The sequence below is a fragment of the Phaethon aethereus genome (genome assembly GCF_964289735.1).
Source record: "Phaethon aethereus genome assembly, chromosome: 14".
In the NCBI taxonomy this organism is placed as follows: Eukaryota; Metazoa; Chordata; class Aves; order Phaethontiformes; family Phaethontidae; genus Phaethon; species Phaethon aethereus.
In genome coordinates, this window is record NC_138590.1 from 15,115,446 (window position 1) to 15,142,197 (window position 26,752).

General features: G+C 52.6%; 1 protein-coding gene across 1 annotated transcript in view; it reads left to right on the forward strand.

Annotated features, from left to right (window-relative positions):
* FLT4 (fms related receptor tyrosine kinase 4) overlaps window positions 1-26,752 on the forward strand; it is a gene marked incomplete at both ends in the record, with an annotated part of 56,098 nt that overhangs the window by 25,110 nt on the left and 4,236 nt on the right. Inside the window, 24 exons of the mRNA XM_082006189.1 lie at window positions 3,202-3,476; window positions 7,717-7,829; window positions 8,681-8,843; window positions 9,090-9,229; window positions 9,924-10,092; window positions 10,868-10,985; window positions 11,628-11,779; window positions 12,517-12,679; window positions 14,434-14,572; window positions 17,125-17,233; window positions 18,251-18,610; window positions 18,860-19,006; window positions 19,670-19,801; window positions 20,088-20,194; window positions 20,497-20,632; window positions 21,425-21,529; window positions 23,063-23,176; window positions 23,417-23,505; window positions 23,795-23,942; window positions 24,513-24,607; window positions 24,951-25,073; window positions 25,478-25,589; window positions 25,958-26,057; window positions 26,520-26,625. Of these exons, the coding sequence (XP_081862315.1) occupies window positions 3,202-3,476; window positions 7,717-7,829; window positions 8,681-8,843; window positions 9,090-9,229; window positions 9,924-10,092; window positions 10,868-10,985; window positions 11,628-11,779; window positions 12,517-12,679; window positions 14,434-14,572; window positions 17,125-17,233; window positions 18,251-18,610; window positions 18,860-19,006; window positions 19,670-19,801; window positions 20,088-20,194; window positions 20,497-20,632; window positions 21,425-21,529; window positions 23,063-23,176; window positions 23,417-23,505; window positions 23,795-23,942; window positions 24,513-24,607; window positions 24,951-25,073; window positions 25,478-25,589; window positions 25,958-26,057; window positions 26,520-26,625 (3,415 nt within the window). The remainder of the gene's footprint in view (window positions 1-3,201; window positions 3,477-7,716; window positions 7,830-8,680; window positions 8,844-9,089; window positions 9,230-9,923; window positions 10,093-10,867; window positions 10,986-11,627; window positions 11,780-12,516; window positions 12,680-14,433; window positions 14,573-17,124; window positions 17,234-18,250; window positions 18,611-18,859; window positions 19,007-19,669; window positions 19,802-20,087; window positions 20,195-20,496; window positions 20,633-21,424; window positions 21,530-23,062; window positions 23,177-23,416; window positions 23,506-23,794; window positions 23,943-24,512; window positions 24,608-24,950; window positions 25,074-25,477; window positions 25,590-25,957; window positions 26,058-26,519; window positions 26,626-26,752) is intronic.

A 26,752-nucleotide genomic window follows, 5' to 3' on the forward strand; every position in this document is an offset into this window, starting at 1 on the left:
TCATGCCAGGTCTGGCTGAGAGCCCCAGTGATGTTTTGATCTAAGCATGTGGCAGAGCAGGGCAAACGGGCTGATGCCCACATGGACAGTGCATCTTTTATTAGCTTCCATCCCGAGAAGGAAGGAAAGAATATTGTGAATATCTGTATTCATGTCCTCAGCAGCCTGCACTGGGGGAAAGCAGGGAGCTTATGCTGTTCCGGCTCATGAATATTGGAGCAGAGCCCACAAGAGCCAGCTGCACAACAGCAGAAACCTCTGGAGGGATCAACTTTGTCCCGCTTGTGCCATCCTATCCCATCCCATCCTGCAGGTGCTGAGCACTCAGGTGGAGAGGCACTGTGACCCAGCTGTGGTATTTAGAAAAAGGGCAAAGTTGTCCTTTGCTGCCCAGTGACTTGTTAGTAGAGCTGACTCACAGATGCTTGTGGATGCACAAACCCTACTCTGGCAGAGAGGAAGTATTTGACCCCGGAGCCCTCTTGGCTCCCGTGAAGGAAATGAGTGCTGTGGCAGGGCTGAAGGAGCCTGAGGACAAGGCAATGCCCTGCCATGGCTGCTCTGCAGCAGCGTCCAGGGACACAAAACACCTGCTGCTCTTTCCTACACGTGTGTGACTGCTGTGAACATCCTCTGTGGTGCTGAGGAGGGATCTGCCTTATCCCAGCTAAGCCACAAAGCCACAGCCAGCTTTGGCCATCACACCACACTTGGGAGCTTCAAAGAGGATTGAAGAAAAGTGGTGCCAATTGCAACATCTCCCTTGAAGAGCATTTGTCCTGAAAAGATTTAGGAAAACAGCTGTGGAGAAGCCTACAGTGCGTCTGTTTCCAGCTGGCATCAGCAGGCTCCATCGCCCAGAGGCACATTATCACAGAGCTGAAAGAAAACAACTTGGGAACAAATCTTCAAAGGTGATAGATAGGAGGGAGGGAACCATGCAAAACTGCTGCCTGGACCTTTCCCCAAGTGCAGAGGAGAGTAGATTCGGAAATAAACCCAAATGAGCCTGGCCTGCTCTCATCCCTGCCGCTTTCTGGTCCTCCTAACACACCAGCGACACTAACTTGGGCTCACACTAATGCCTACACCTTCTGTGTCCCCACTGAATCTAGTCAAGCAGCCCGTGATGCAAGGAATGCCTTAGTTTAGAGCTGTCCGCAGGCTGGGCTGCAGGTCTGTTTGCACTGGCCCATCCGTGTTTATATAAATATGTGTCACTCAGCTACTGCTGGCCTTGGTGGTTAATAAAACAAGTGGATCTGATAATGCGTGAAAATCCCAGTGGGTAAACAAACAGAAAGCGGAAACGCCGGAGACTTGTACAATTACCCTGCTCCACGTAGAGCACCAAAAATGCCTGAGCAAACGCAAAGGCCTTTGAGGCTCCTTTGTGCAGTCGGGGTCTGAAGCTCTCAGCTCTGTGTTGGGAGCGGGGACAGCCCCGTGGTCTGTGCCTGGTGCAGTGGGTGCAGCAGCAATGGGCATGGCAGAGGCCACTGAGTGTTACTGATTTGGTGACCAGATTTACTATTATTTCCCCTATGCATGCATAGGATGGGAAAAAGTCAAAATTCAAGAGTCTTATTTTTATTGATGTGTTTGTGAGACTGATCCTTTGCAAAAGCCTGCCCATGATTCAACACAAGTTGCCGGAGCTGTACTTCTAGTCCTGCCTCAGGCACTGATGGCATTTTTAGTGAATGCAGAAGTTTGAGCTGGGTCAGAGGGGCTGCATGGCTGTCCCGAAGGGCACGTGACTGCCTCCAGAGCCCTTGTGCCTGGTGACACGGGGAGAGCGCAGCACGCTGTCTCCTAACTCATCCACAGTGAGCTGGGCAGCAGGAGCTGGAAGAGAGCAAAGTCTGCAGGAAAATAAATCAACTGCTGAAGACAAACACAAAGGGGCAGGTCTTTCCCCCACGCTTGGACAGAGATCCTGTCCTCATTGCCTCTGAGCCATTGTGCCCTCCGATGGCACCTTATCTCGCTTCCTCCTCGCTGTCCCTTGCTATTTGGATCCAGCTATTGGTGACGGTCACAGTCTGGCTGCGCTTAAAAGCATCTGCCCGCAGAGCTGCCCTGGCAGAGGAGCTGCGTGTGCCAACGCGCCTACTCCCAACTTGCATAATAGATGAGCCCAGTTTCCCCTAATAGAGCAAACGGTGCTGACAAAAGGCCATTTTTACTGCCACAGCTGTCTCTTGCGATGTCTTCTTTTTTTCCCATTTCTTTTTTTTTGCACATTCTTAAGTGACTTTCAGCTACACTGGCAAACTTTCAAGTGAGGACTAGGCCTTCCTCTGAAGGGGGCTCTGATTTCACAGAAGGAAACTTCCAGCATGGAATAAAAGCTTGTTGTGTTTGTAGTAAACAAGTGCAGTTATAGTAAGCTATGGTGGCATGTGTGTGTGCGTACATGTGTATATGCAAGCCTCCTGCTCTGAAGATCCTCAGCTATATATAAATACACATGTGTACACTCTGCCTGGGGCTTTCTTGCAGTTCCTGGACTTTTCCATTTGTCTTTGGGCCGCTGGTGAACAGGGCCTGTGGTCGTGCTCTCGGAGAGGTGTCTGTAGCCCGGTGCCTGCAGAGGTGTGAAGGGGCAGCCTCCCCTTGTTTTCTCCTTGCTGTCTTTTATCCCTGACTCCTTCCTGCTTTTCTCTTTCTCGTTTTCTTTCCAGTCTGCTCTCCTTCCCTCATTATCCTTCCCACTCCATTCATCACATCACGAGCCCCAGCCAGCAGCTACACTGAGCCAAGGGAACTCATCACATCCGTGTGTTTTCTTAATAGCTCTGGACCCTTTTAATAACGAGAGGGACTGGAGAATCAATGGAGCCTTTCCCTCAGGGCCCTATGTGGCTCCCTGTCCTGGCATCAATACCAGTAGAACAAAGTCTTGGGAGGGGGAGACCTGCTTGGGAGCGGACTGATATCTTACAGCTTAGCGTGGCCAGAGAGGTGGCCTGGGGAAGGGAACAAGCCTCTGCTTGCCCAGTGATTAGTGAAGCTGCTTGCTGTTTCCTCAGGCCTGTTGTTCTCTTTGGAGGACGGCAATTCCTCCATGCCGCAGCCCAAGAGCAGCGGCTGGCTGGGCCATGTGCAGATGTGCGCAGAGTCACACAGAGCAGTTAAATCCCCACCACCTTCACCCTGCTCGGCCCAAATATAACTCTCCTCCTTGCCATTGTCTAGAGGCCAGCACCCCTTGGAGTGGTCGTGGCCCGGGGGCAAGGTCAACCCTGCTGGGAAGGAGAAGGAGACCGAGTTGGTGGCCTCAGCAACCCCCAGCACCAGCCGGGCAATCCGAGAAGACGACTGCGAGGGGACTGGCACGAAGCCATACTGCAAAGTCCTGGTGCTCACGGAGACCCAAGCGAACGACACAGGTTACTACCGCTGCTACTACAAGTACATTGATGCCAAAATCGAGGGCACCACAGCAGTCAGCACCTACGTGTTTGTGAGAGGTAAGAGCCATCCAGCGGTGTGCACCTTCAGGCTGGGGGAGCTCAGGGGCAGCCTATGCACCAGCATAATATCAGAAAGATTAAAAAGCCCAACATGCCCCCCAGCCTCCCAGGGCAGAGCGTGGCTGCTGCAGGCCAAGGGCTGGCTCCCTGCACCTCGAGGGAACCAATATCCGTCCATTTCTGGGGGATGGTGGCAGTGCCTGGGATTCAATTACGTCCCAGCCTGGAGGCATCACTCCAGCCAGGCTGGAATGCAGGAATTTAAGGAGTGAGAGCCAGGACTCAGAGACGCTCCACCGCTAAAAAAAGCACAAGAGTTAGCTTCTGGGCAGCTGAGGCAATCTGAAATGCTAGCAGCTAGGGATGATAATGTTCCGTAAAGCTGAAACTGAGAGAGGGAGGGGAGGAGTGGTACAAACACGCCTCCTCCTGTCCCCGGGCTTGATGGCCCTGGAGCCACTCCACAGTGGCAGACCCAGATGCTCCTCTCCACACTGCTCAGGGGCTGCCCACGCAGGCAGGGTTATGAGACGTGTTTTGGAGGAGGAGGGCTGTCCACCAGGTTTGGAGCTGGAACCTCAGCTCAGCAAGTGGCTGTGGGGCCAATACTCAACTTCTCCATGCCCCAGGGGCTCCTCCTCCGCCGTCTCCCCCACTGCTCGCAGCACGCTCCAGCAAGATAAATGAGTGCTGTCCCCTGGAAACAGTTGGCTGAGCTATTTCTCTTTCCGCCCCCATTTATTAGTTGGTGCAGTTGTCACAAGCCAGGCAGGTCATGACATACAAGATGCATTTTTCAGAAGTCCCAGGGCAAAGCCAAATTTGCCTCTGCTACTATGCAGAGAAAAATGCAGGGGCAAATTAGAAAAGCTGAGCAGCTGCTGGAGAGGAACTGGGGTCTGTTTGGGTAATTGCTGCCTCTTCTCATGGGCTCTGCTGCCCATCCTAAAACAGGACAGAGGTTCCCTGGGTCCCAGATATGTTGGACAGGGGTGTTCAGACACGCTAGAGTATTGTATCGGGATGGAGGCAGACAGCTTCTTACACACGCTGAAAATAAGTACAACCTAATAGGCTTACATGCAGGGAATGCATTTGCAAGAGCCTGACTTTCTGTGTGATCCAGCAAATGCCACTTCCTAGGGCCCCTTGTCCACCTTCTCTCACCTCTGGCCTCATCTGCAGCTCAGTAATGGCTCTTCTGTTTATCAGAGAGCAGCAAGTTGTGCACGTTGCACGTGCGGTGTAGCTTAGGGGCAATAAATCCCACACTGTCATGGCCCGTGGGACTCTCACTGCCTGTGGACAGCGTGTGTGCGACAGATCCAGCCAACACCTCGCAGCGTTGCTGTGCACATGGCTACGCAGCACATGTTCATACTCATTCCAGTCAGGCTATGCCCTGTTATGGCTATCAAACATCCAGGAAACCTCAGAATCTGCCTTTCCAGACAGGACAGTCTTTCAGGCAGGAGAAGGGACATGTCAGGAAAACCCAGGCATACAGTAACTGTAGCCATTGCAGAACATCCAGATAAAGCCCTGCTTGTTGCTGCTCAACTGGGCTGCAATGTGAAACTGTCCCTTGAGAGCTTGGAAGGGCTGATGTAAGTGTTGGAGATGTTTGGAGACAGCATGATCAGACCACAGATTTATCCATCAACCTCATTTCTTATGTTAAGAGCTTGGTGGAATCGCCAGGAACAAAATATCTGCAAATATTTGGCTGGAAAAATGAGTTCTTTGTATTTTACCTGCAGCTCAGTTCTCAAATGAACTCTCCACACATATGTCTCATTTCCCATGTGTCTGGTTAGGTGTGTATTTTATTAGAGCTACAGATAGCATTGTAAACATACAGAATGCCTCATCAGGGTGGAATAGGATATGTACAGCCCCCATCTCATAAAGCATAGCATATATTAATGAAAATGATGCTAAATTATTCCCATCCGACCCATTAAGGCTGCCTACAGAAAATATGTGATGTGGTCAGAGAGGGGAGTTAGTGCATGAATCACAAACTCATTGGCAGCAGGACCAGCCCAGTAAATCAGTTAGTTCTTGGCTGCCATCTGAGCTTGGAGGGGACCTCATCATCTCGTACCTCTGGCAGTTGTGTGCCTCCTCCCTCTCACGTGCCCAGGTCTCGGGAGAGGAATGAGGAACATGTTCACACTTGGAAACAAATCTGTGATTTCAGAAGACAGCAATCCTGTGGCAGCTTAAAACCCCAGGAAATAAAGATAAGAATTCTTTGGGCAATGCGTACTTTCATAAGAGCTGACCAACATATTTCCTGTGCGTGGCTTGTTTCTAAGCTGTAGAAAAAAGCGCTTCACCCAGAGTAGGCCTTTGCAGCATGACTATCACTGAAGCAACAGCTTTATAGATCAAAATTTAAATTAATTCCCTTATGCACTTAACGGTGTGAGCACTGGGTTTGATTAGTTTGGGCCCAATGTGATTTGAACAGCAGGATCCCCAAATGGGGATCATTACCAAATTCATCTTTGACTTGTCATTTTAGGTGGGCAGCTTTCGAGGTTGGGTAACAGAGGGCGAAAGGGTCAGGTTGGACAAACCAACGTCCTCATGTTACACTCCCTTGAAATCAATGATTTAGCTGCAATCCAGGTGAATAAAGAGTAACCTTTAAGGCCATTGGGATCATTTCGTCTGATTCCAGCATATCAGAAGCCATAAAATCTTCCATAGCAGGTCCCTAGGGGAGCCCCACATCTCCCAGATGGGGACCCACAACCTCCTTACGGAGCCCCCTTCACCCAGGGGACTGTTTCCATTAACAAAGTGAAACACAACCCCGTACTGGGTGGATGTTTCCAGAGACGTGACTCTTACAGAGGAAAGACGCTTGGCAACGCCAGACATCAGAGACACTAGGGACCAGCCCCTAATCAGAGCATCTCATGAGGCATGTGTCTCTGTGGAAATGGGCAGGCAGGGGCTGATACTACAGAAGAAATTATCCATCAGTGAGGCCTTGCCAGAGGACACCAAGCAGTCTCGCAATTCATTGTCTCTTCCAATTTTGTCTTCATCCCCTTTAGTCAGCCTTGGTGGCTACTGTTTCTGTGCCCTGTTTGGGAGACTCCAAAGAGTAGAAGAACCCTCAAACCAAAATATTAATTTTAAAGAAAAGCACTGCCAAGCAGACAGGTGAGCAGGTGCCTCAGCAGCAGCTGGCATGAGGCACTGCAAGACAAACCTCAGCCTTCCTGTGGCCAGCCATGGCTTGGGATACAAGTGCATTTTGCATCTTGGTCTCACCAGGTCTTTCCAATGTGTCCGCGAAAGAACCAAAAATGGGGTCTGTGCTGCCCTGTTAGCTTGCCGTCTCTTTGGAATCAGGTTGGTCTTTGCACTCTGTGTCTGGGTGGTGCCTGGCACGATGGGTCAGGGACATGACACATCTCCTTTATATGCTGCCATCAATTCTTCCCACCGTGGAGCCCTGCGTAGGCCTTTCTCATTTGACACAGGTGCTGCACTGAGAAGGATGGGGCAGGCCCTTCTGCAGACACTCTGCTTCTTGGTGCTAACTCCACGTGAAATGTAGCGTAATACCCCTGGCCTTGCTAAGTTTTTTCACTGATTCATTTTGGATGGCTTTGCTCTTCCTGTCAATATTTGTGCTTGCAGCAGTTGGGAGGCAGTGGGATGGCAGCCCTGGAAAGCTCAGCTCATCTGTTTATCTGCCGGCTGGGATGGCTGCAGGATGACATCTGCATACCATTCCGCTGCGGATCACTTCCTCGCCCTGGAAGGTCGCGCTGCCTGCTGCTGCACCAGGGCAACAGAGCCCCACACTGCCCCTGCCGTGGGGCCACGCGCAGTCACCAGCTGGGCAGGCACTGAGCCCAGGATGAGACCCACCGGTTTCACAAAGGGTCAAACCCAGGCAGAGACCTTGAGGGGGCCAGGAGAGGGGAGGTCATTTCCAGCACTGCACACAAGTGCTGCTCCACCAGTACAGTGGTGCGGAGGAGCCGAGTGGCCCAGGTGCCCACCTCAGCTGCTCCCTTTGCATTGTCAAGCTCCAGGTATCTCCTCTGACTGTTGCAGATAGGGCTGTCCAGCTCAGCGCCACTCCCTTGGGCAAGCTCGTGCTGTGTTAAAGAAAGCCAGAAAGCTGCCTATTCTTCTGGTTGGTCCCTCTTCCCAGGTCTTTTCTTGCCTCTGTTTAGTTGTTGTTCTTCTTGTATCTCTTCTTCAGATTTTGAACAGCCATTTATCAACAAGCCAGAGACCCTCCTCATCAGCAAGAAGGAGAACACTTGGGTACCATGCCTTGTTTCCATCCCAGATCTTAACGTCACGCTAATCTCGGTGAGAGCTCATCCAGTATTGCATTTGTTGTGCATTTGTAATTGCCTGAGTGGAAGCATGACAGGTACTGCCAGGAATGGAAAATGCATGGGATATATTTTCCATGGAAAGTACTGGCTTCCTCATTTTATTAGCTGGTTGAAGCTGTGCTGTCCAGTTCCCTTGGGCAGACCCCATGCGTTTCCTGCCAGCCTTGCTTCTCTTCCCTGGAGCTCTATGAAACAAAACAAGACTTTGTTTCAATCCCATTTCCCCACAGCATCCCCTCTTTGCTGTGGTCTCTGTGAGCTACAAACCCTCTAGGTGGTCAGCATCCCCACAAGGGAGGAGGCTGCAACCCTGGGCCTGATGACTAAAAACAACTCTGTTATCAGTTTGCTTGTGCCTTTTTTTCTCTTTTTTCTTTTTTTTTTTTTTACAATGCAAATACATCCTTCCAGGATGAGTGTTACTATTGTACAAAGGCCTCCAGGGACACTCTTGGGGCCAGGGGCCTTTCCCTTGCCCAGGCAGAACACTACCCAAGGTCGGCACTCATCCCACTAGGGCTGATGTTTGGGACATCAGCATCAGCTTCCTTAGCTATCACTTTAAGTTTCCATTCCTGGAAGTCTCTGGCCCACTGTGTAGATGGGGAGGCTTGTGGTGCAGGATACGGCTGCTCAAGAGCTCCGAGTATAGGGGAGGCCGCGATTCCTAGATGACAAACCCTCAGGGGGAGAGGGCGAGAGGCCAGCACAGCATGATGCTGCATCATTCCTTCCCACAAAAGGCAGCGCAAAACCTGGAAAGGGTGTGATGGGAATGTTATTACCCTCTTATTTCAGTTGACAAAATGTTGATTTTTCCAGCAAAATTCCCTCATCCACCCCGACGGAAAAAGCACTTTCTGGGACAACAAGAAGGGGGTGCAGGTACCTACACACTTGATCAGGGACTCCTTGTTTGTCCAGTGTGAGACTGTCATTGACAAGAAGGTCTTCAAATCTAATTTCTTCATCATCCACATAGCAGGTGAATATTTGGGAAGGTGAAGGGGGGCAGTTTGGATGACTCTGAAGTCCATCAGTGTGGCTCATGGGGTTGTTATGGTCCTCTAGCTATATAGACTCTGCATGGTGCTTGTCTCTCCTCTGCTGTGTGCCAGACAAAGATACACCATGCAGCAGAAAGTCATACCCAAGCCTCTTGTAACTGCATAGTCTGACTCAAAAAAGTTAATAGATCAGAAATGTCTTTTCATTGCCTCTTCTTCACCAGGGAGTGAGCTGTACGACATCCAGCTGTATCCCAAGAAAGCCATGGAGCTGCTAGTGGGAGAGAAGCTGGTCTTGAACTGCACAGTGTGGGCTGAGTTCAACTCCGGTGTCCGTTTCCAGTGGACTTACCCTGGCAAACAGGTACCAGCGAACAGAGCGGCTCCCTGTGCACTGGGCCACTTCCCTCTGAGTTGCCCCTCCTGCCCCTTCATTGTTCCTTTTCACATCATTGGCAGGGCTCTGCTTCATGCACATGCTGTGCCCTGGACAACTCAGTCAGAGTGCTTTCCCGTTTTTCTCTCCTGCAGCAGAAGGCAGACCTCTTTTCCTGGGAGAAAGCACCTTCCTTGCAGTGGTGTTACTGCTCTAGGGTTCTCCTGGGCAAATGCTGGCTTCAGTTCTACCAGTGCAAATCCAGAACAAACATCACTGGCTTAAAAGGAGCTATTCTAGCCACACACCCCTGGTTACCAAGAGCCTGCAGGGGGTCCCTTCCCTGCTGTTTTCCCTCTGTGATAGATGCTGCCTCTTGTCATCAGTGAGATAGGGGAAACCCCTGAGGGCATCACTCTGTTCACATACCTATAAGGCTCCCAGCCTGGTTACTGGGCTGCAGATCAGAGCAAAACATGTGCTAAACTCTCATGCCAGCCTCAGGTGGTCAGTCACGCAGGCCTCATTGCCTTTTTTTATCCCTAAGGACAGCAGTTGATGGAGACACCTGTCTGGAGACAGGTGAGCACTGGGAAGCCAGAAGTGCAGACATGAGGAGCCCAACTGCACAGCCCCATCCCGTTGATGTCTTTCATCCCCTTCTCTCTGTCTTCTCACACAGACACAGCGAGCAGTGATGGAGCCTGAGCGCCGGTCCCTGCAGACGCACACAGAGCTCTCCAGTATCCTGACCCTCCACAACGTCAGCCAGCAGGACCTGGGCAAGTACACGTGCACCGCCACCAACGGCGCCCAGATGCTGGAGGAGAGCATTGACGTCATTGTGCACGGTATAGCACCTTCTGCTCCCTTGCAGGGCCACAGCCACAGCCAAGCAATCCCCAGACTGCTTAGGAAACACGTGTTGCAAAGCTCAGTCGAGGGGCTCCTGCACCTCCATCCCACAGTGCTTCAATGAAACCCAGCCTTCCTCCAGTCCCTCAGCTGTTCTGTGCCCCAGCACCATGCTGGGAGCATGATCACACTCAGCAAGATGCCAAGATAACAATAGAGAGAGATGCATACACCAAATTGGCCCAAATGCCCAGGGGAGGGCAGGACACAGGTCTCATAGTCCTGCTGCAGATGCAGTGCTGCTGTGGCATGAATGGTCTGGGAGGCACCCAGCTGCAGGTGCACAAGGCACCATTGGCACTGGGCAGCTGTGTCCTGGCAGCAGAAAGTCACAGGGCAGCACAGCCTCCCTGCAGCCCCGACGACTCCCAACAGCGAGGCAGAGGCAGCTCTTCAGCTGCCAGTCGCAGCGCTGTGCTGGCCTGCCTGGCCCTGCCTGGCACCCACTCCCTTCTGCACCAGGGAGGGGGACCCTGCTGGGAACAGTGGTGTAGAAGAGGGGTTGGGGGTTGTATGGGAAGACAAGACAATAGTGGATTTTGGTTATTTTTATTTCATTGTTGCAGAGGAGTAATCATTTTCAACTGCACTGCCACAACACTCCACCTGTCCTTGGTCTTTGCTGTTGGGCCCTGTGGAGAGCAGCAGAGTTTGGTGACAGCCTGTCCCTTTGTGCTCTCCTCTCCTCCATGCTCACCTTTTTCCTTGCAGAAAAGCCCTTCATCAACGTGGAGTGGAGGAAGGGCCCAGTGATAGAAGCCACTGCAGGAGATGAAGCCGTGAAGCTGCCAGTGAAAGTCATGGCTTACCCACCACCAGACTTCCAGTGGTAACACACCTTTCTTAGCCTGAGCCACCTTCTCCTCTCCTTCTTCCCTCTGCCAAGTAGGGAAGCCTAGCCTCACCTCCTTTCTAGGTCCCTCTGTGGCCAAGACTGTCCCAAATGTCATTTATTTCCACCCATGGGGGTCATTTCTCCCACCAGCTGAAAGCCCTGGCTTTCAGCTGCACAGCTTGGGATGGGAGGAGTTGAGGTCTGGGGGAGAAGCAGCAAAGGTCCTGGCCTGGCTTGACAGCTCTGTGCTGTCTGGAGGGGCCAAGTGGAGCTCCCATAGGAGCTGCCTCTCTCATCCCCGGCAGCGGAGATCATGGCTGCCCAGAGGAGTAAGACGCCAAGTTGTGCATTGCATCGTGCTGCACTTCACCAGAGCTGGCTGGGAGCTGAGAGCTTTGCACTTGCACACTGCTCAGGGCAGAGCTACAACATCCCTGACCCCATACACATCCATACGAGACAATGCACAGACCAGTAACTTGGGTCCAGGGAAAGCTCAGGGGTCTCTCCAGAGACATCCCCAGTGCTAGCAAGGGGTGCCCTGACTGCGCTCTAGTGGGGACCAGCAAACGCCTGCCCAGCTGCCAGTGGGACACTTCCTCCCCATGGCTGCATTTTCTCTCTGCCTCCCCACAGGTACAAGGATGGGAAGCTAATTCCCAAGCAATCTCAATCTTCAATGCAGATCAAGGATGTGTCGGAGCAGCACGCAGGGACATACACGCTGGTTCTGCGGAACAGGCTGGCAGGGCTGGAGAAGCGCATCAACCTCCAGTTAATTGTCAATGGTAAGGGAGGGGGTCAGGGCTGGGGCTGGGGGCCAAGCGCTGAGCCCATGGCCCCAGCATTTGCGCTGCTCCAAGACTGAGTCCCCATTGCTGTCCTAAAGCAGTTGGTACCTACATCATCTCCTTCTCCCCCATTGCTGAGGGAAGCTCTGGTTAGAGTGAGGCTGGTTCCTTGTGGCCTGGGCAATACAGCATGGTTTTGTTCCTGGCTCCATCACTCTGGGCAGGGTATCTCCTTGCTTAGGGGCCATTTCCCAGCTGCAGTTGGAGATGCTGCTGAGGGTGACCCTGACTGATACGGACTTGAGGGCAGGGCAGCTGCAACACACATGAAGCCTGGAGCTGGGGCAGTTCCTCTGGGTGGGAAGCTCTTAGGGAGTTTTTCCCTGGCAGAAACTGGTCCCTGTTGTGCAGGAACCAGATGCCAGCACAAAAACTGCTGGAAGGGCACTGCTGCTTGAAGATTTGTCTCCAGCAGGCTCTGTAGCCCTGTGCTGGGGGCTGCCAGACAGGGCTTTGAGCCTTGTAGCATCCAGACAGTCACACTCTGCAGAGGAAGGAGAAATGACATCGGTTGAATCTGCCTTAAGTATAACCTGCTCTGCCTTGCAGGCCTGAGAACCATAGTGCTTTAGTGCCCAGGCTCTCTACAGACGGGCCTGGGGAGGGCTGTGCCTGGCCTGGGGATGCAGCAGCTGAGCCTGTGGCCGCTCACAATGTCACTCTGATCCTTGCAGTTCCTCCACGCATCCATGAGAAGGAAGCCTCTTCTCCGAGCATCTACTCCCGGAGGAGCCCCCAGGCCCTCACCTGCACGGTCTATGGCATCCCGGCACCAGAGGTGATCCAGTGGCAGTGGAGGCCGTGGATGCCTTGTCGGATGTTCTCCCGACGCAGCCTGTAAGTCCCATTTCTTCCTTCACCCGTGTCTTACCAGGCCACCAGCATGGTGTTGTGGGCTCCTTGTGACTGTGGCTGTATCCCAGACCGCACCTTGCTTTTGCTGTCCCAGCCACAACATAGCAGGAGGATGACAGCACTGACTGATAGCTTGGAGCACTGTACATCCACTCACCCTGTCAGAAGGCAGAGTGGAGCTTGCTGGAGACACTTGTGCTCCATGTGGGAGTTTTGCCCAACCTGGCAGGGAATGTCCATGACCCAGCCACACCTCACAGCACCACAATAAAACTGCTGACCATTGTGCTAATGGGGAAACTGAGGCAGATTGCAGAAGAAATTGTCACAGCCCCTTGGTGAGACCCTGAGACAGCAGCTGGGGCTCACCCTGTTCCTGCCCTAAGGTCCCTGTTGGTATTTTTGGTCCTTCATCTTCTGCTAGTTAATGATAGAAGGAAAAGTGCTCACAGGCAGGGGAGCAGAGCTGCTGCATGTGGGGAAGAGTTGCTGAATCTGGGGGAAGCACCGGATCTCTGCCAGTTGCCAGGGTGGTTTGCCAGGAGGGTGTTTGCACAGGCAGCACCAACAGGTAAGCAGGAAGGGTGCGTGCCCACTGCCTGTGCCCTGGGAAGCTGGGGCAGCACCAGGCAAGGTTGCAGTGGCATTTTTTAGTGGCAGCCTCACAGGAAGAAGGAAAAGGGATGCTGGGGAGTTGTAGCCAGAGCAGTCAGGGCAGAGGACATTTGGGATGCCTGGAGGAAGCCAGGTCCTGCAGCCCTGTGCAGGCTGTTGCCGAGCCAGGAACACCAGAGAGCTCTCCATCGCATGCGAGTGCACTGTGGCCCTGTCAGGAAGCAGAGGGGGCCATGAATTATGAGCACTGTCTCCCAAGGCCACCGTATTTCTGCCTAGCATAGCTCCAGAGGATGCAGGAGGCTTCTTTCTAGCTTCCTGTTTTTTACACAGCTCGCTGGTGTGCTCGCCCCACCAAGCGCTCTGCCCTGCACTGCCAGCATGCACCCTTGCCACTGCTCTTGGGCACTCAGCTGCCCTCTGCTTCCCTGTCACCGTAAGCCTTCTCCCTACACACCTCCCACCCTGGATTTTGGACAGTCCTGCATTTCAGAAGCACCCTGCAGGCTGCAGCACCCCTGACAGATTTGGGTACTTCTCTCCGCTTGTCTGTCTCAGCCCTAAGAGGTAGTACCATGCCCCTGTGAGACACCAGCAGCATCTCTACTTGGGATGTTTCCCTCCTGGTATCTGTGGAGTCAGGGCAGCAGGAGCACCCTTGGGTGCTGCACCATCTGCTCCCCAGGCCAGCACCCAGCCAGTCTGTGTCATCTCTGACTCACAGTCCCAACAGGGGTTTAAGGCCTTGCTGCTGAGCCAAGTGGCATCAAGAACTGCCCCAGGCACACGTGAACAGGTCTTGCCCCTCCCTTTCCCCACCCTTAGCAGGGAAAGATGAAACCACAGGTCTGGGGGTGGAGACACTGCCTGGGACACCAGTATCTGTTCCCTGCCTCAATTTTCACATCTATAGATGTTTGCCTCACTAGTGATTGTGGAGCACCCTTAAAAAGCACATTAGAACTGTGTAACCAAAAGACCCAGGGAATTTTGCAGCGTTAGAGGACAGGGGCATTAATTCTCAGACACAAAGCTATTTTAGCTGCATTTTTCCCAGCTGACCTTCTTTCCACTTCTCTCCTCTTTCTCCTGCTCCTCCCCGGCTGCTGGACTAGCAATAGCAGGCACCGGGCAACAAGGCGCCATCAGCGGGACCGGATGCCCGAGTGCAGGGACTGGAAAGATGTGTCGCAGCAGGATGCGGTGAACCCCATTGAGAGCATTGACACCTGGGTGGAGTCCGTGGAGGGGCGGAACAAGGTGAGGCTGTAGCCCCAAGACCGTCCCGGAGCAGGGAGCTGGAGACAGGTACCCTTGGAGGGGTCCTTTGTGATCAGACAGCAAAAGTGGCCTGGAAACGAGCCTGACAGAGACAGATTTGGGGAGGGCTTCACACCTCTGCTTCTAAAGTAAACCATCAGCTGCTGTTCCCAGCTCTGGGGCTCTGCAGTACCAGGCAGCCCCAGAGTGAGGGGGAGCTGTCATCTTTGAGAAATTACCCTGCATCCAGAGAGGCTCCCGCTGGGGCTGACTGCGCAGGAGGGTTTACACCGATTGCTGTTGAACACAGGGCACGCAGCTAAGGAGGGCATGGGGGACATGTGCGGTGCAGGCTCCTGTGGCCATTTCTGAGCATTCCTGCTTGAGCTGTTTTGGGAGAGCCAAACCCCTCAGAGCAGTCGGGGCAGCTGGAAAGGGAGAGCAGGAGTCACAGACTGACCAGGAAATCTCTGGCCTCGGGAACGTGCATGTGTGTGGTGGGGCATTTCATCCAGCTGTCCCCATCCCGGTGGGGCGAGGGTGGCATGGAGATGCTGGCGTCCATCCGCTGCAGGTTTGTGAGTGAGAGCATGTGTGCCCCACAGAGCCCACTTCTCCATCACAGCATTTCCTCTCTGGAAGGAACATCTCTCCCTCATTGCAGCATGTGACCTGCAAACAGCCAGATGCTGCTTGCTGCCTGTTTCTTTCTGTCTCTCTGGTAGCTGTGAGTGTCAGGTCTGTGCCATGACGGGGTTCCTGTCCCCGCTGGTGTCGGGCACCAGCCGCTTGCAGAGGGATGCAGAACAAACAAATGGGCCCCCATTTCCGAAAGTCACTTCCTGTTTTCCTACACACCTCCAAAGGCACTTCCCGTCCCCTGGCCTGGCCGGGAGTTCATCACTCTGCCAAAAGGGTGGCAGGGGCAGATGCAGCTCCTCCCAGAGCAGCTGAAGGGAGGGGCTGGGGTTCGTGTCCCCCAGGGAGGCGAGCAGGGGTGGTGAGAGCTCCTGGGTGAGAAACCCTTGTGTCCCCCTCCAGATGTGACTCTCGTCTTGGTCCCTTTTGATCTTTCCCTTTTTTCCTCATTCCTTGTCCCTCTTCTCTTCCTCCTATTTCTCAGCTGTGTCCTTCTCATTCTGTCTGTTTGGTTGTAACTATCCTGGATGTCCAACTTAGGTTGTGCAGCCCTGGGACATGCAAGGGCTCTGGGAGAAAGGAGCTCTTCCACTTGTGGTGGGATACTATGTCCTCAAATCTGCTTTCTCTCCCTCTCCTCCTCCTTACTGCCTGTCTTCTCTTACCATCCTCCTCTGTTTTTTATTCTGTCTGGAAAGGCCAGAATGAGCCACAGGGTGTGCAGTGCACAGCCATGCACCGCAGACAGCAGGATGATGTCAAATCCAGAAACCCCAACTCAAATGTAACAGTGGAGACTAGAAGGAAAATCCCCAAGAAACAGGAAAGGCAGCATACAAAAGTGCCAGCAATAGAGTCACTTCAGCTGTATTGAATATGCACTGAATGAATGACAATTAACACAAGCTAATACATTGCCACTTAGAATGGAAATGCTTCCTAAAGTCTATGGGTTGAACAGTAAAGGCAAAGTAGTTCCCCTGGAGGAACACAATTTTTTTTGCATTTTAAACATTCTCATTAGAGGGATTTTTGCATGTGATTAACTCGTCATTTAAACTGGGAGGGAGGAGAAAACTGTGCTTCAAACTGCAGGTCTCCTCTAAGGGGAGTGCTTGTAACACATTTGGCAGCTCACACATGTGCAGGGAAGAGAGCAGCCTTACTCCCCAGCTGCCTTTCCTAGCTTATTTGGAGGCAGCATCTCCTGCATCTGTGCTCCCAGGACGGCAGCCTGGCTGTTTGCCCAATCTCAGTCACGTCTTGCTGGAAGCGGGGAGGAGGAAGCTTTTAGGACCATGTCTATGTACACTTGGAAGTTAAAGGGAGAAGATGACAGCTGTTCCTAAAGTGGTGAGAGCTGGGATGCTTTCACAGGTTTTATTTCCCCTTATGGATAAAAGGAGTGCTTGCAGGTCTGTAAGTGCCTGTAAACTCCACTGAACTCTGTGGGACACTAAGTAGTCACTTAACTGCAGAGGGCTCAGGGAAGCAAAGCCTTGGTGTCCCTTTCCTTCCTCCCCACTGTTATAAAGCCTGGCAGGAGCTTAGCCATCCCCTCAGCCTGCATGGTGTTCATGTCCTCCTTGCTGGGTATAGGCCTGTCCCCATGGTGACCCGATAGGCTTAGCATGCTCCCATGGAGAGGCATCTATGCTCGCTGGGCTCTGTGAAAAGGAACAGAGATCAGGAATGAAACCATGTTGCTGTTGCTAGAACCAGCAGATGTGGCTTGAAATGCACAAAGGGCTATTGAATAAGGGGCTATTTTTGCATAACCCTTTCCTAGGTACAGCTGCCACCTGGGGCCAGGCTTGCTGTGTGCTTTGCCGTCTGCCAGAGAGCACCACCGATCCTACTTCTCTTCCCTCTTGCTCTTCCTCACTCCTTCTTATGCTCTTTTTCCCCATCAGACAGTCAGCAAACTGGCCATCCAGGAGGCCAATGTCTCAGTCATGTACAAGTGTATTGCCTCTAATAAAGTGGGTCGAGACGAGCGGCTGATCTACTTCTACGTGACCAGTGAGTACTGCAGATGTACCCTCCGCCTGCACCAGCCGAGCCCTCTGCTTGAAGTAGGCAGGTCCCTAGACCTGCAGGTCCCTAGACTGTGAGTGAGGTCCTGTCGCTCACCGTTAGCACCTTAAACAGTGACCGGGCAGCCAGCAGGAAAGCAGGGCTACCCCGGAGCTCTGCTGAGTGGCAAAAGCCTGGGGCTCTGGCAGCTGATAGCGCAGGCAGAGTGTGGCAGGCAGACCTGGGGATAATCCTGGAGCAGCCCTGGCAGGTCCTGGGCTGGGGATGTGCCTGGTCTGAGAGCATCCTCTAGTGGCACTGCCCGACCCGCTCCGAGGCGGAGTCCTGCTGGTCCGAGCCCCTCGGCAGGGTTCCCATGGGATTTTGGTGCTGGGAGGGAGCTCAGAACCCAGCAGTGGCCCATCGAGGCTGCATAAGCTTCCTGCCAGCGGTAGCCCGTGCTGGCAGGGGTATGTCCCTATCTGCTGGGGACAGGAGGGAGCCCGGTGTGGGCACAGCAGAGGCTTATCTTCATGCCTTTCTGGACAGAGCCTAGAAGCCTGGGCTCACGGCCCTCATAGGTCGTAGCTGTGCTGTCAGAGCCACCAGCTTTTGTGGAGACAGATGAGTATCTTCAGTCAGTGCTCCGGTAATGCTCTGCGTGTACAGCTGTCCAGCCTGGCTGTGTAACTGCCTGCACGTGTAAAAGCAGGCACATGTGCAATGCAGAAGGCTGCAGCTGAGCTGAGAGCAGTAACAGCCTAATTCAGACCTTCCGGACTTGTTTCAATTGTGACCCCATCTTAATTTGACCCTGGGACTTCAGCATATCCCTTAGCGCTCGCTGGGCTTAAGCTGTTGGTTGCTAGCAGTTTGCATATCACAGTTCTGCTCTAGACTGGTTTCCTTTACCCTGGCTGAGGACAGGGTGGTCTCAGAGAGCTGAACCCAAGGAGACAATTTCATTTTGTCTGGCAGCTCAGCCATGAAGCCTCATTCACGTATTCATTTCCTTCCTGAAAGCCATTCCAGATGGGTTCGAGATTGAGTCCCAGCCCTCAGAAGAGCCCATAGAGGGGCAGGACCTACAGCTGAGCTGCAATGCAGACAACTACACCTATGAGAACCTGCAGTGGTATCGGCTGAACCTCTCCAAGCTCCATGATGAGGAGGGCAACCCCCTCGTGCTGGACTGCAAGAATGTCCACCACTATGCCACCAAGATGCAGGGGGAGCTGCGCTTCCAGCCCGACTCCAACGATGCGACCTTGCTGCTCTCCATCCCCAACATCTCCCTGGGCGAGGAGGGAGACTATGTGTGTGAGGTGCAGAACCGGAAGACCCGGGAAAAGCACTGCCACAAGAAATACATCTCTGTGCAGGGTGAGGGTCCACAGGGCAGGCGGGAGTGACGGAGGAGAGCTGGTGCTCTTGCTACCATCAGCTTCCCAGTCCATCCCCAGGGGAAGCCATGCAAGCAAGCTAAACTCAAGGTGGCAAAGACAGGGCACCTGGGTTCTCAAGACACCCTTCAGCAGGGATCAGAGACCCAAAGTCCCCCAGGAACACAGATATTCTTTTGATCAATCAGTTTCTCGTTTTCCCTTCCTCCTCTTTGTGCTGCTCCTCCAGCCCTGGAGATCCCCCGCCTCAAGCAGAACCTGACAGACATTTGGGTGAACGTCAGCGACTCCATAGAGATGCGCTGTAAGGTGGACGGCAACCACGTTCCTGAAATCAGCTGGTACAAAGACGAGAAACTGGTGGAAGAAGTGTCAGGTACAGTGGGCTGGGGGTGAATGAAAGGGAGGACATTATGTCCAGTGGCTGGAGCGCTGAACACTGCTAGGTTCTGGGACTTGCTGTGCCCAGGCAAAGGCGCCCGTTCTCTGAATTGGCTGAACTCTGGTTTTAATCATGTTCTATCCCAGTTCGGTGCTGTCTCACCGGCCAAGTCTGTGCCCTGGGGCCTGGCTCAGCACTGTCTGTGCATGTGCACATTCAGCTGGAGAGCAGAGAGAGAGATAAATCATTCATTTTCTTAATCCCAGCGCAGTGCCTGGCATCTCTGCTCAGACAGTGACCAACCCAGATCTCATGGAAGGAATATGGGAAGGATCCAGGCACATTGCAGAGGGAAAGGAACACGTCCTAGAGCTGAAGCAGAGCTTGATGCACCAGCTGGACTGCCTGGGCACCATCCCCATCCAGCGTTGTCTGCAGGGCTTTCTCCCCCTCCAGACACTGCCTGGGGAAGGCCCCTCCAGGGTATTTCTGGGGCCGTCAGGCCACAGAAGACAGCCTCTACCAGCTGGTGCAATTTCATTCTGCCATCTAAAATGAACCAGCCAAAAAACAGGAGCCTTATTTTCAGCCTGAATGAGTCCAGGATATAATCCCCCCTCCCTGTGAGTGACCACCGGAACCGTCTGTGCCTTACAGGGATCGACCTGGCGGACTTCAACCAGAGGCTGAGCATTCAGAGGGTGAGGGAAGAGGATGCTGGGCTCTACCTGTGCAGCGTCTGCAACGCTAAGGGCTGTGTGAACTCCTCAGCCAGTGTCTCCGTGGAAGGTACCAGCAGCCACGACACCCCTGGGGATGAAGGGGAGGAGTAGGAGTGTGGCCAAGGTCCCATGCCCCTTCCATGTGACACCAGGCAGCGGGAGGCAGTGAAAGTCCCTAGGCCTTGCTGGTGGCATGGTGCTCTCACAGGAGGATCTGTAGCCCAGAGCATATTTAGCTCAGGCAAACACACCTCCCCAGTCTCCCCTCATCCTGAAGCAGGCCACAAGGGACGGCTGAGCCTGGGGCACGGAATGGGAATCTCTGAAGCTACGATTTCCCTCCTATCCCACAGGCTCTGATGACAGGACCAATGTGGAGATTGTCATTCTGATTGGGACTGGGGTTATCGCTGTTTTCTTCTGGATTCTCCTTATCCTCATCTTCTGTAACATCAAAAGGGTGCGTGACTCTCTCTGTCCCAGGGCAGGGGAGGTGGCTTAGTGGGGTGTGGGGCAACACCATTGCTGTGATGTGGGGCTCTATGACAGCATCTGCTAAAAGGAGGCCATTAAGTGTTGCTTCAAGTGCTCTCACTGCCAAGGATGGGGTGCATAAGGGCTCTGGTAAAGGAGGTGACAGGGAATGGCCTTTGCCAGGGGGAAGCAGGTCAAGGCAGGCAAAGGAACCAAATCCCCACTGGGAGTCAGCACTCAGTGCAGGGAGGGCATCTCCTCACCCTTTGTTTTGGCTGATTCCTGCAGCCTGCCCACGCAGACATCAAGACGGGCTACCTCTCCATCATCATGGACCCTGGCGAGGTGCCCTTGGAGGAGCAGTGCGAGTACCTGCCCTATGACTCCAGCAAGTGGGAGTTCCCACGAGACCGCCTGCGCCTAGGTGAGCCAGACCCCCTCCTGCCACTGCAGGCTGTAGCCAGGGCTTCCCGCCAGCCCTTCAAACTCATCCTCCAGGTTTCTTACACACCTTTGTGTATTTAATGCCTTCTCTCTGCCTCAGGCTTTCCATCTTCTTCCCCAGACTGTCCCTAAAGTCCAGCTGTGCCTGGGAAATCTCTTTGGGTCTGTCTATGGACAGGTCTGAGCCAACTGTAAGCCCAGACTCTCCCAGTGTACCCACACAGGCATCACTGAGACCAGAAGACCTCTGAGTATGCCCATATTCTCCAGGTGGCAATCTGGACAGAACAGCCCAGTCCACAGCAAGTACCCCAAGTTCAGGACCAGGGCTGCATCCATTATCGTCTTCATGCCAAGACAGCCACCTGCAGTCTCTTCCTTCTGTCTGGGAGGGTTAAAAGGGCTGCAGACTACCTTTGACGCACAGAGCAGTGACATTAGCCCTGGCTGCTCTGCTGCAAGGTGTCACGTTTACCTCTCCCACATGCTCTGCTTGAGGGCAACAAACAGCCCCTCACTTCTGTAGGGCCATTTCCTTCCTCTGCTTTGTCCATGCCAGCTCTGTCTCAGTTCCTCCCATCATCCTTTCTCTTATTCTCACCGACAGAGCAAGCAGCCACCTGGGAAGGGCACACGTTCCATTCCTTCCTTTTCCTTTATGATGTTTTTTCTTTCTTCTTCCCATTGTTTCCTGTTGGGTTTTTGTTTTTTCATTCCATTCTGCCTGTGCCGCGCCTGCCTTTCTTCACACTGCCTCTCTCCTTGCCCATAGGTAAAGTCCTGGGTCACGGTGCCTTTGGGAAGGTGGTGGAAGCATCAGCATTTGGGATCAATAAAAGTAACAGCTGTGAGACAGTAGCAGTAAAAATGCTGAAAGGTATGTGGACAGCAAAGCAGAATATGCAGTCTGTGTGGACAGCAAAGAATGAGGCACCTCCCTCAGGAATGTCCACCCTGTAAATGCCTGTCTTTTGCATAAGGCATTTGTTAAGGCCCTGAAAAATGTTTTATCTCCCACAAGCACTCCTGGATACTTCTGCTTGAGCCAGCCCTGAACTAGGGGAGAGGAGCTGGAGCCAGCCTTTTAATTTATGGCTTCTTAGCCTCAACACAGTTGATCCTCTTGGCCTTATAGATACTTTAGCCCCATTCAGTTGCACTGGGAAGCAAGTGGCAGAGCAGAGAGCAGGAACTTGGGGAACTTGGCTTTCAAGGAAATTTAGCTGTCTGCAAAGGCAAAGAATTAAATCTGTCTCAAAGGATGAACAGGAATCCAGAGCCCCTCTTTGTCAGGTCACTAAAGGAAGTGTTGCTTCCAATTCCCTTCTTCCAAGTGCGCCTGTATTTCATGTTTATGGGCCAGGTTCAGAGCTGGGTAAGGAAGCAGGTTCTAGCTCTTACCCAGCTCTGAGGACTAAACGGCTTTGCATCCAAAGCCTGGTCAATCCAAAGTGCGATTTTAAGTTTCTATAGCCACACTTTCAAACAGGCATCCAGAACATTATTCTGTAATTTGGCACCCAACAAAATACTGAGGCAGTTTCTGGCCAGCAGTGTCCCGTATATGGAAACTGAGTCATGGCTCATCTCAGCAGCACTTACCATTGCAAGCGTACAGATGATCTTCACAGCAATTGCAGAGGGAGGCCTGGCCATGCAAGGTTGCTTTACAGTCCTTTGAGGCATGGCTCTCACCTGGCCCATCAGCTGCGTTTCAAGAGGATGCTTGTGTCTCTCAGACTAAATTTACAAACTCCCAAGTAAGGCAAAATGCATATGGGGAGCAGAGGAGTACGAAAAAGGCACACAAAACCAGAGAACAAACCCTGAGTATAAAACAGAGGATCAAGAGTTGGTGCGAATTAGGCACTCAGAGAGAAAATGCAGTTCAGAGAGTTGGCAGGGGCACAACACTGTGTTTGTTATTGGAGAGGAATCATAAAAAGATATTCTGGATTTGAGCTGAGACAGCTCCTGTCTTCAGTCATGATCAAAAGACTCAGATGTCTTTTGTTTCTAATTTTCCTTCAGATTTTTTTATGGCTCGTTATCTCTGTTTGGAGGCTGAAAGGGCAGAGATTCAAAAATGTGCATCTGTATGTAAGCCTCAGGTGACCTTTTTCACTGCACAACTACCACAAAGAAAAATCTATGGGGCACAGGCTGTGTTGTCCTTTGCTCTGGATCCCTGCACCTGTAGTGAGCACCCTATACATTACAGCAGAGATCCTGGGATCTCCAGAGAAGGCTCTGACGTTTCATATGGAAACAGGCAAAAACAAAATATACCAAGGCTTTGGGGTCTCAGCCTCCTCAGCGAGACTCACGTTAACACTCTACTAAGAGAAGGGTGGTGAGGGGTAGTGAAAAGTTGTGAGGAGGCATCATGACATGGTTTGTGTGTTTCCAGAGGGAGCCACCGCAAGCGAGCACAAGGCACTGATGTCAGAGCTGAAGATCCTCATTCACATCGGGAATCACCTCAACGTGGTGAATTTGCTGGGTGCCTGTACCAAACCCAATGGTAAATATCCCAGGGCAACAGGCTGTGCCTGCTCCCAGAGATCAGTGCTTGTCCCCTTGTGTCCTTTCTGCTGGCCACATCTGTGACCGCAGGGACATGTGGGGATGTTATCAGTGTGTCTGTGTGCACTTAGGGCAGGTGCCACAGCTCAGCAGGGCTGCACATAACATGAGTCAGGGACAAATTCTGACCATCCCAAGCCCTTACCTCTTCCCCTGACCTTTGGTATCTTCTCACCAGGTCCACTCATGGTTATTGTTGAGTTCTGCAAGTATGGAAACCTCTCCAACTACCTGCGGGCCAAGCGGGAAGGATTCAGTCCTTATAGGGTAAGTAGCTTCCTTTTCCCCTAGGGACCTGTCCCATGTCTAAGGAAGGAAGACATGTAGCCTGAAACATGATCTGACAGTGGGACAAAGACACCCTCTATCTAGCAGCAGATCAACTCTACACAGTGATCTTGGTTCATGTGCACATCAGGGAAATAATTTCTTTCTGCAAGGGAAGATAGGTGCTTCCAGGCCAGAATTACAGTCTGGAAAAGACTGTGCAGCTCATGGGTGCAAGGGTTACAGCGTGTGTTGCCTGCTGAGGTTTTTGTTTTGGTCTCCTTGCCAGGAGAAGTCTCCCAGGCTGCGTATTCAGGTCCAGTCCATCGTGGAGGCAGTGAGAGCAGACAGGAGGAGTCGTTCTGGGACTAGCGATGGCGCTATCTTCAACCGCTTTCTGATGCACAAAAGCCAGACAGCGCAGCCAATCCAGGAAGGTAAAACTGTAGCCTTGGCAGCAGCTCCTCACCTGACCCACCAAAAAAATGCCAGAGCTGGCTAACTTGGGGAATATGTAGGGCATGACAGTGGGCAGCTGGGACCCAGCCTTTCAGCTGATCACTCCACTGTTGCATGGCAATTCCCCGAACAAGGCTATTACAGCCATGTTGTCTTTTGTAATAGACTCTCGAAACCCAGAAGGGAGGATTACGTTCCTTTGGATTTTTTTTTAGCCTAAAGAAAGGGGATCTCAGTGGGTCCTCCTCGGGACAGGAATGATGAGTTTGACAGCCATGTCAAAGTCCCTGCCAGCCCTGTTCCCCACAACTCTGTCTGACTGACATGTGCTGGAGGCTGGACTCATTCTCCTCACACTTCAGCAGGTTCCCGCTGTGTGCTTTCTGCCACCTAAGCAGAAAATCCTAGAGGGGAGCTAGTTACTCCAATTAGCACTGAGGACTAGCTGTATCTCACCAAGAGGCTGACTGTATCCCACAGTCCTGGAGAGAGGCAAGGAGGACAAGAGACTGCTCACTGTCTAATCATTTTCTTGTACTCCTGGACAGTGGATGACTTGTGGCAAAGTCCCTTGACCATGGAAGACCTGATCTGCTACAGCTTCCAGGTAGCACGTGGCATGGAGTTCCTGGCATCCCGAAAGGTGAGTTCACCCTTTCCTTCGCTCCACTCTTCTTTTGTGCATGCCTGACCAGAGAAGGCCTGCCTACAGCCACTTTACAGGTGACACACAGAGAGATTCAGTGGTCTGCCTCACACTTCTCAGGAGGTCTGAGAACACAAAGATGTACACAAATATAGGAAATTGGTCCTCTTGCATTTCATCCTCTCCTTAACCATCTCCTTTTAATCCTTAGCTCCTTCCCACTTCCACCATTCCCCTATTACAGCTCAGGTTCACAAGGGCCGGGGGGGGGGTGCTCTGCATTTTCTGATGGTGGTTCCTGTCCCTCTGATTTTGCCCCTTCCTCTTCGTGTGCCCTCAGTGCATCCACAGAGACCTGGCGGCCCGCAATATCCTGCTGTCTGAGAACAATGTGGTAAAGATCTGTGACTTCGGCCTGGCCCGAGACATCTACAAGGACCCCGACTACGTCAGGAAAGGCAGTGTGAGTGCCATCTTCTCAAACCCTATACAGATTATGCCCCCTTGAGTCGTTCCTAAACTACTCTGGGGATGGAATAAACTAAGGATAAGATGAAAAAGGAGAAGTGGAACCACTTGTGTGGCCGGGACCAGGAACTGTTGGCCCAGTGATGTATGTGCTGTCTTCCTTCTCCACCACCAGACCTCTGTCTCCTTCCTTCTGCCTCTCAGCCTGTTATTAACTTGCTCTTCTTTCTTTATACTCGTTCCTTGCCCTTTCAGTGTCTTCATCCCTCCCTCTGGCCTAATCAAACCTCCATTCCTCCATTGAGACAGAAGCAGGGCTATCAGCTCTGGTTTACTTTCATCCCGTTGCTAGTGCAAGGGCTGTCCTGAACGCTTGTGCCTTGCCTCTCCCTCCTGCAGGCCCGTCTCCCACTTAAGTGGATGGCTCCAGAGAGCATCTTTGACAAGGTCTACACTACCCAGAGTGATGTCTGGTCCTTTGGGGTCCTCCTCTGGGAAATATTCTCACTAGGTGAGTGCTAATGAGGGTCACATGCTGCTGAGGGAGACCTCCCTTCCCATGTAGCATCTTGGTGGATAAGTCTGTGCAGGAGGCCCTGATGTTCTGAAGCACATCTAAGGAGTGATGGGTAGAGACATCAGTGTAGGCAAAAAAATATGGAGGCCATATCCACCTACAAACAGGATGATGGGGAGACAGGCATGCAGAGGTGGTCTCCAGCTCACTGAGGCAGAGGGGCCTGTCTCAAGCAGCACCAAGGACTTGGGCTGTATATAAGTGACCACATCTGCCAGTGTTTTGGGAGGAAGGACAGTCTCAGAAGGACTGGTTTCTGCTGGCACATTTCATGTTCCCCTGCCTCTTCAAACCTCCTTTAGGGGCATCTCCATACCCTGGAGTCCAGATCAACGAGGAGTTCTGCCAGAGGCTCAAAGACGGTACCAGGATGAGAGCCCCAGAGTACGCCACAGCAGAAATGTGAGTCAGAAACCCTACAGATCCTAGCACTGGTGAGAGTAGAGCTCTCTGTGGGATAGTAGAAACCTCCCAGGTTCCAGCATAGGGCAGGACAGACCCCTCTGTGGGATGCAAAGACCTTTCAGCCAGGGTGGGGGATGAGCCAATGCATCCTTCACTCCAGGCAGCTATCTAGGTACCCTTGCATACCCACACTGGGATAGGTCTGTAAGTGGGCAATGTGCTTTCCTGCTCTGAAGTGTGTCAGAGGTGTCTGAATTAGCTCCTTGCACGCTGTTATATTCAGTGCGTAAAGAACCAACCCTCTTCCAGTAGGTCCACATGGACAATGTGCTGGGGGGTGCTGAGCTTTCTTTCACAGTGCATGTACATGCTGTTCCAGCGGGCACCATGTGGGTGGGAGCTGCATAGTGGGGTAGGAGGGGGTTTCTGTGGCATAAAGCCAGCATCTCTTCTTGGCAGTTACCGTATAATGCTGAGCTGCTGGCACGGTGATCCCAAAGAGAGACCAACTTTCTCTGACCTGGTGGAGATACTGGGGAACCTTCTTCAGGAAAATGTCCAGCAGGTGAAAACCTCTCTGTGTCCCCGCTCAGCTCCAGACAGCTCTTTCTTCTCCCACTGCTAGCTCCCTTGCTGTGCCCCCCTCTGACTCCCTGGCCAATGCAATACCTTTGTGCAGGCCAAGGGATAAC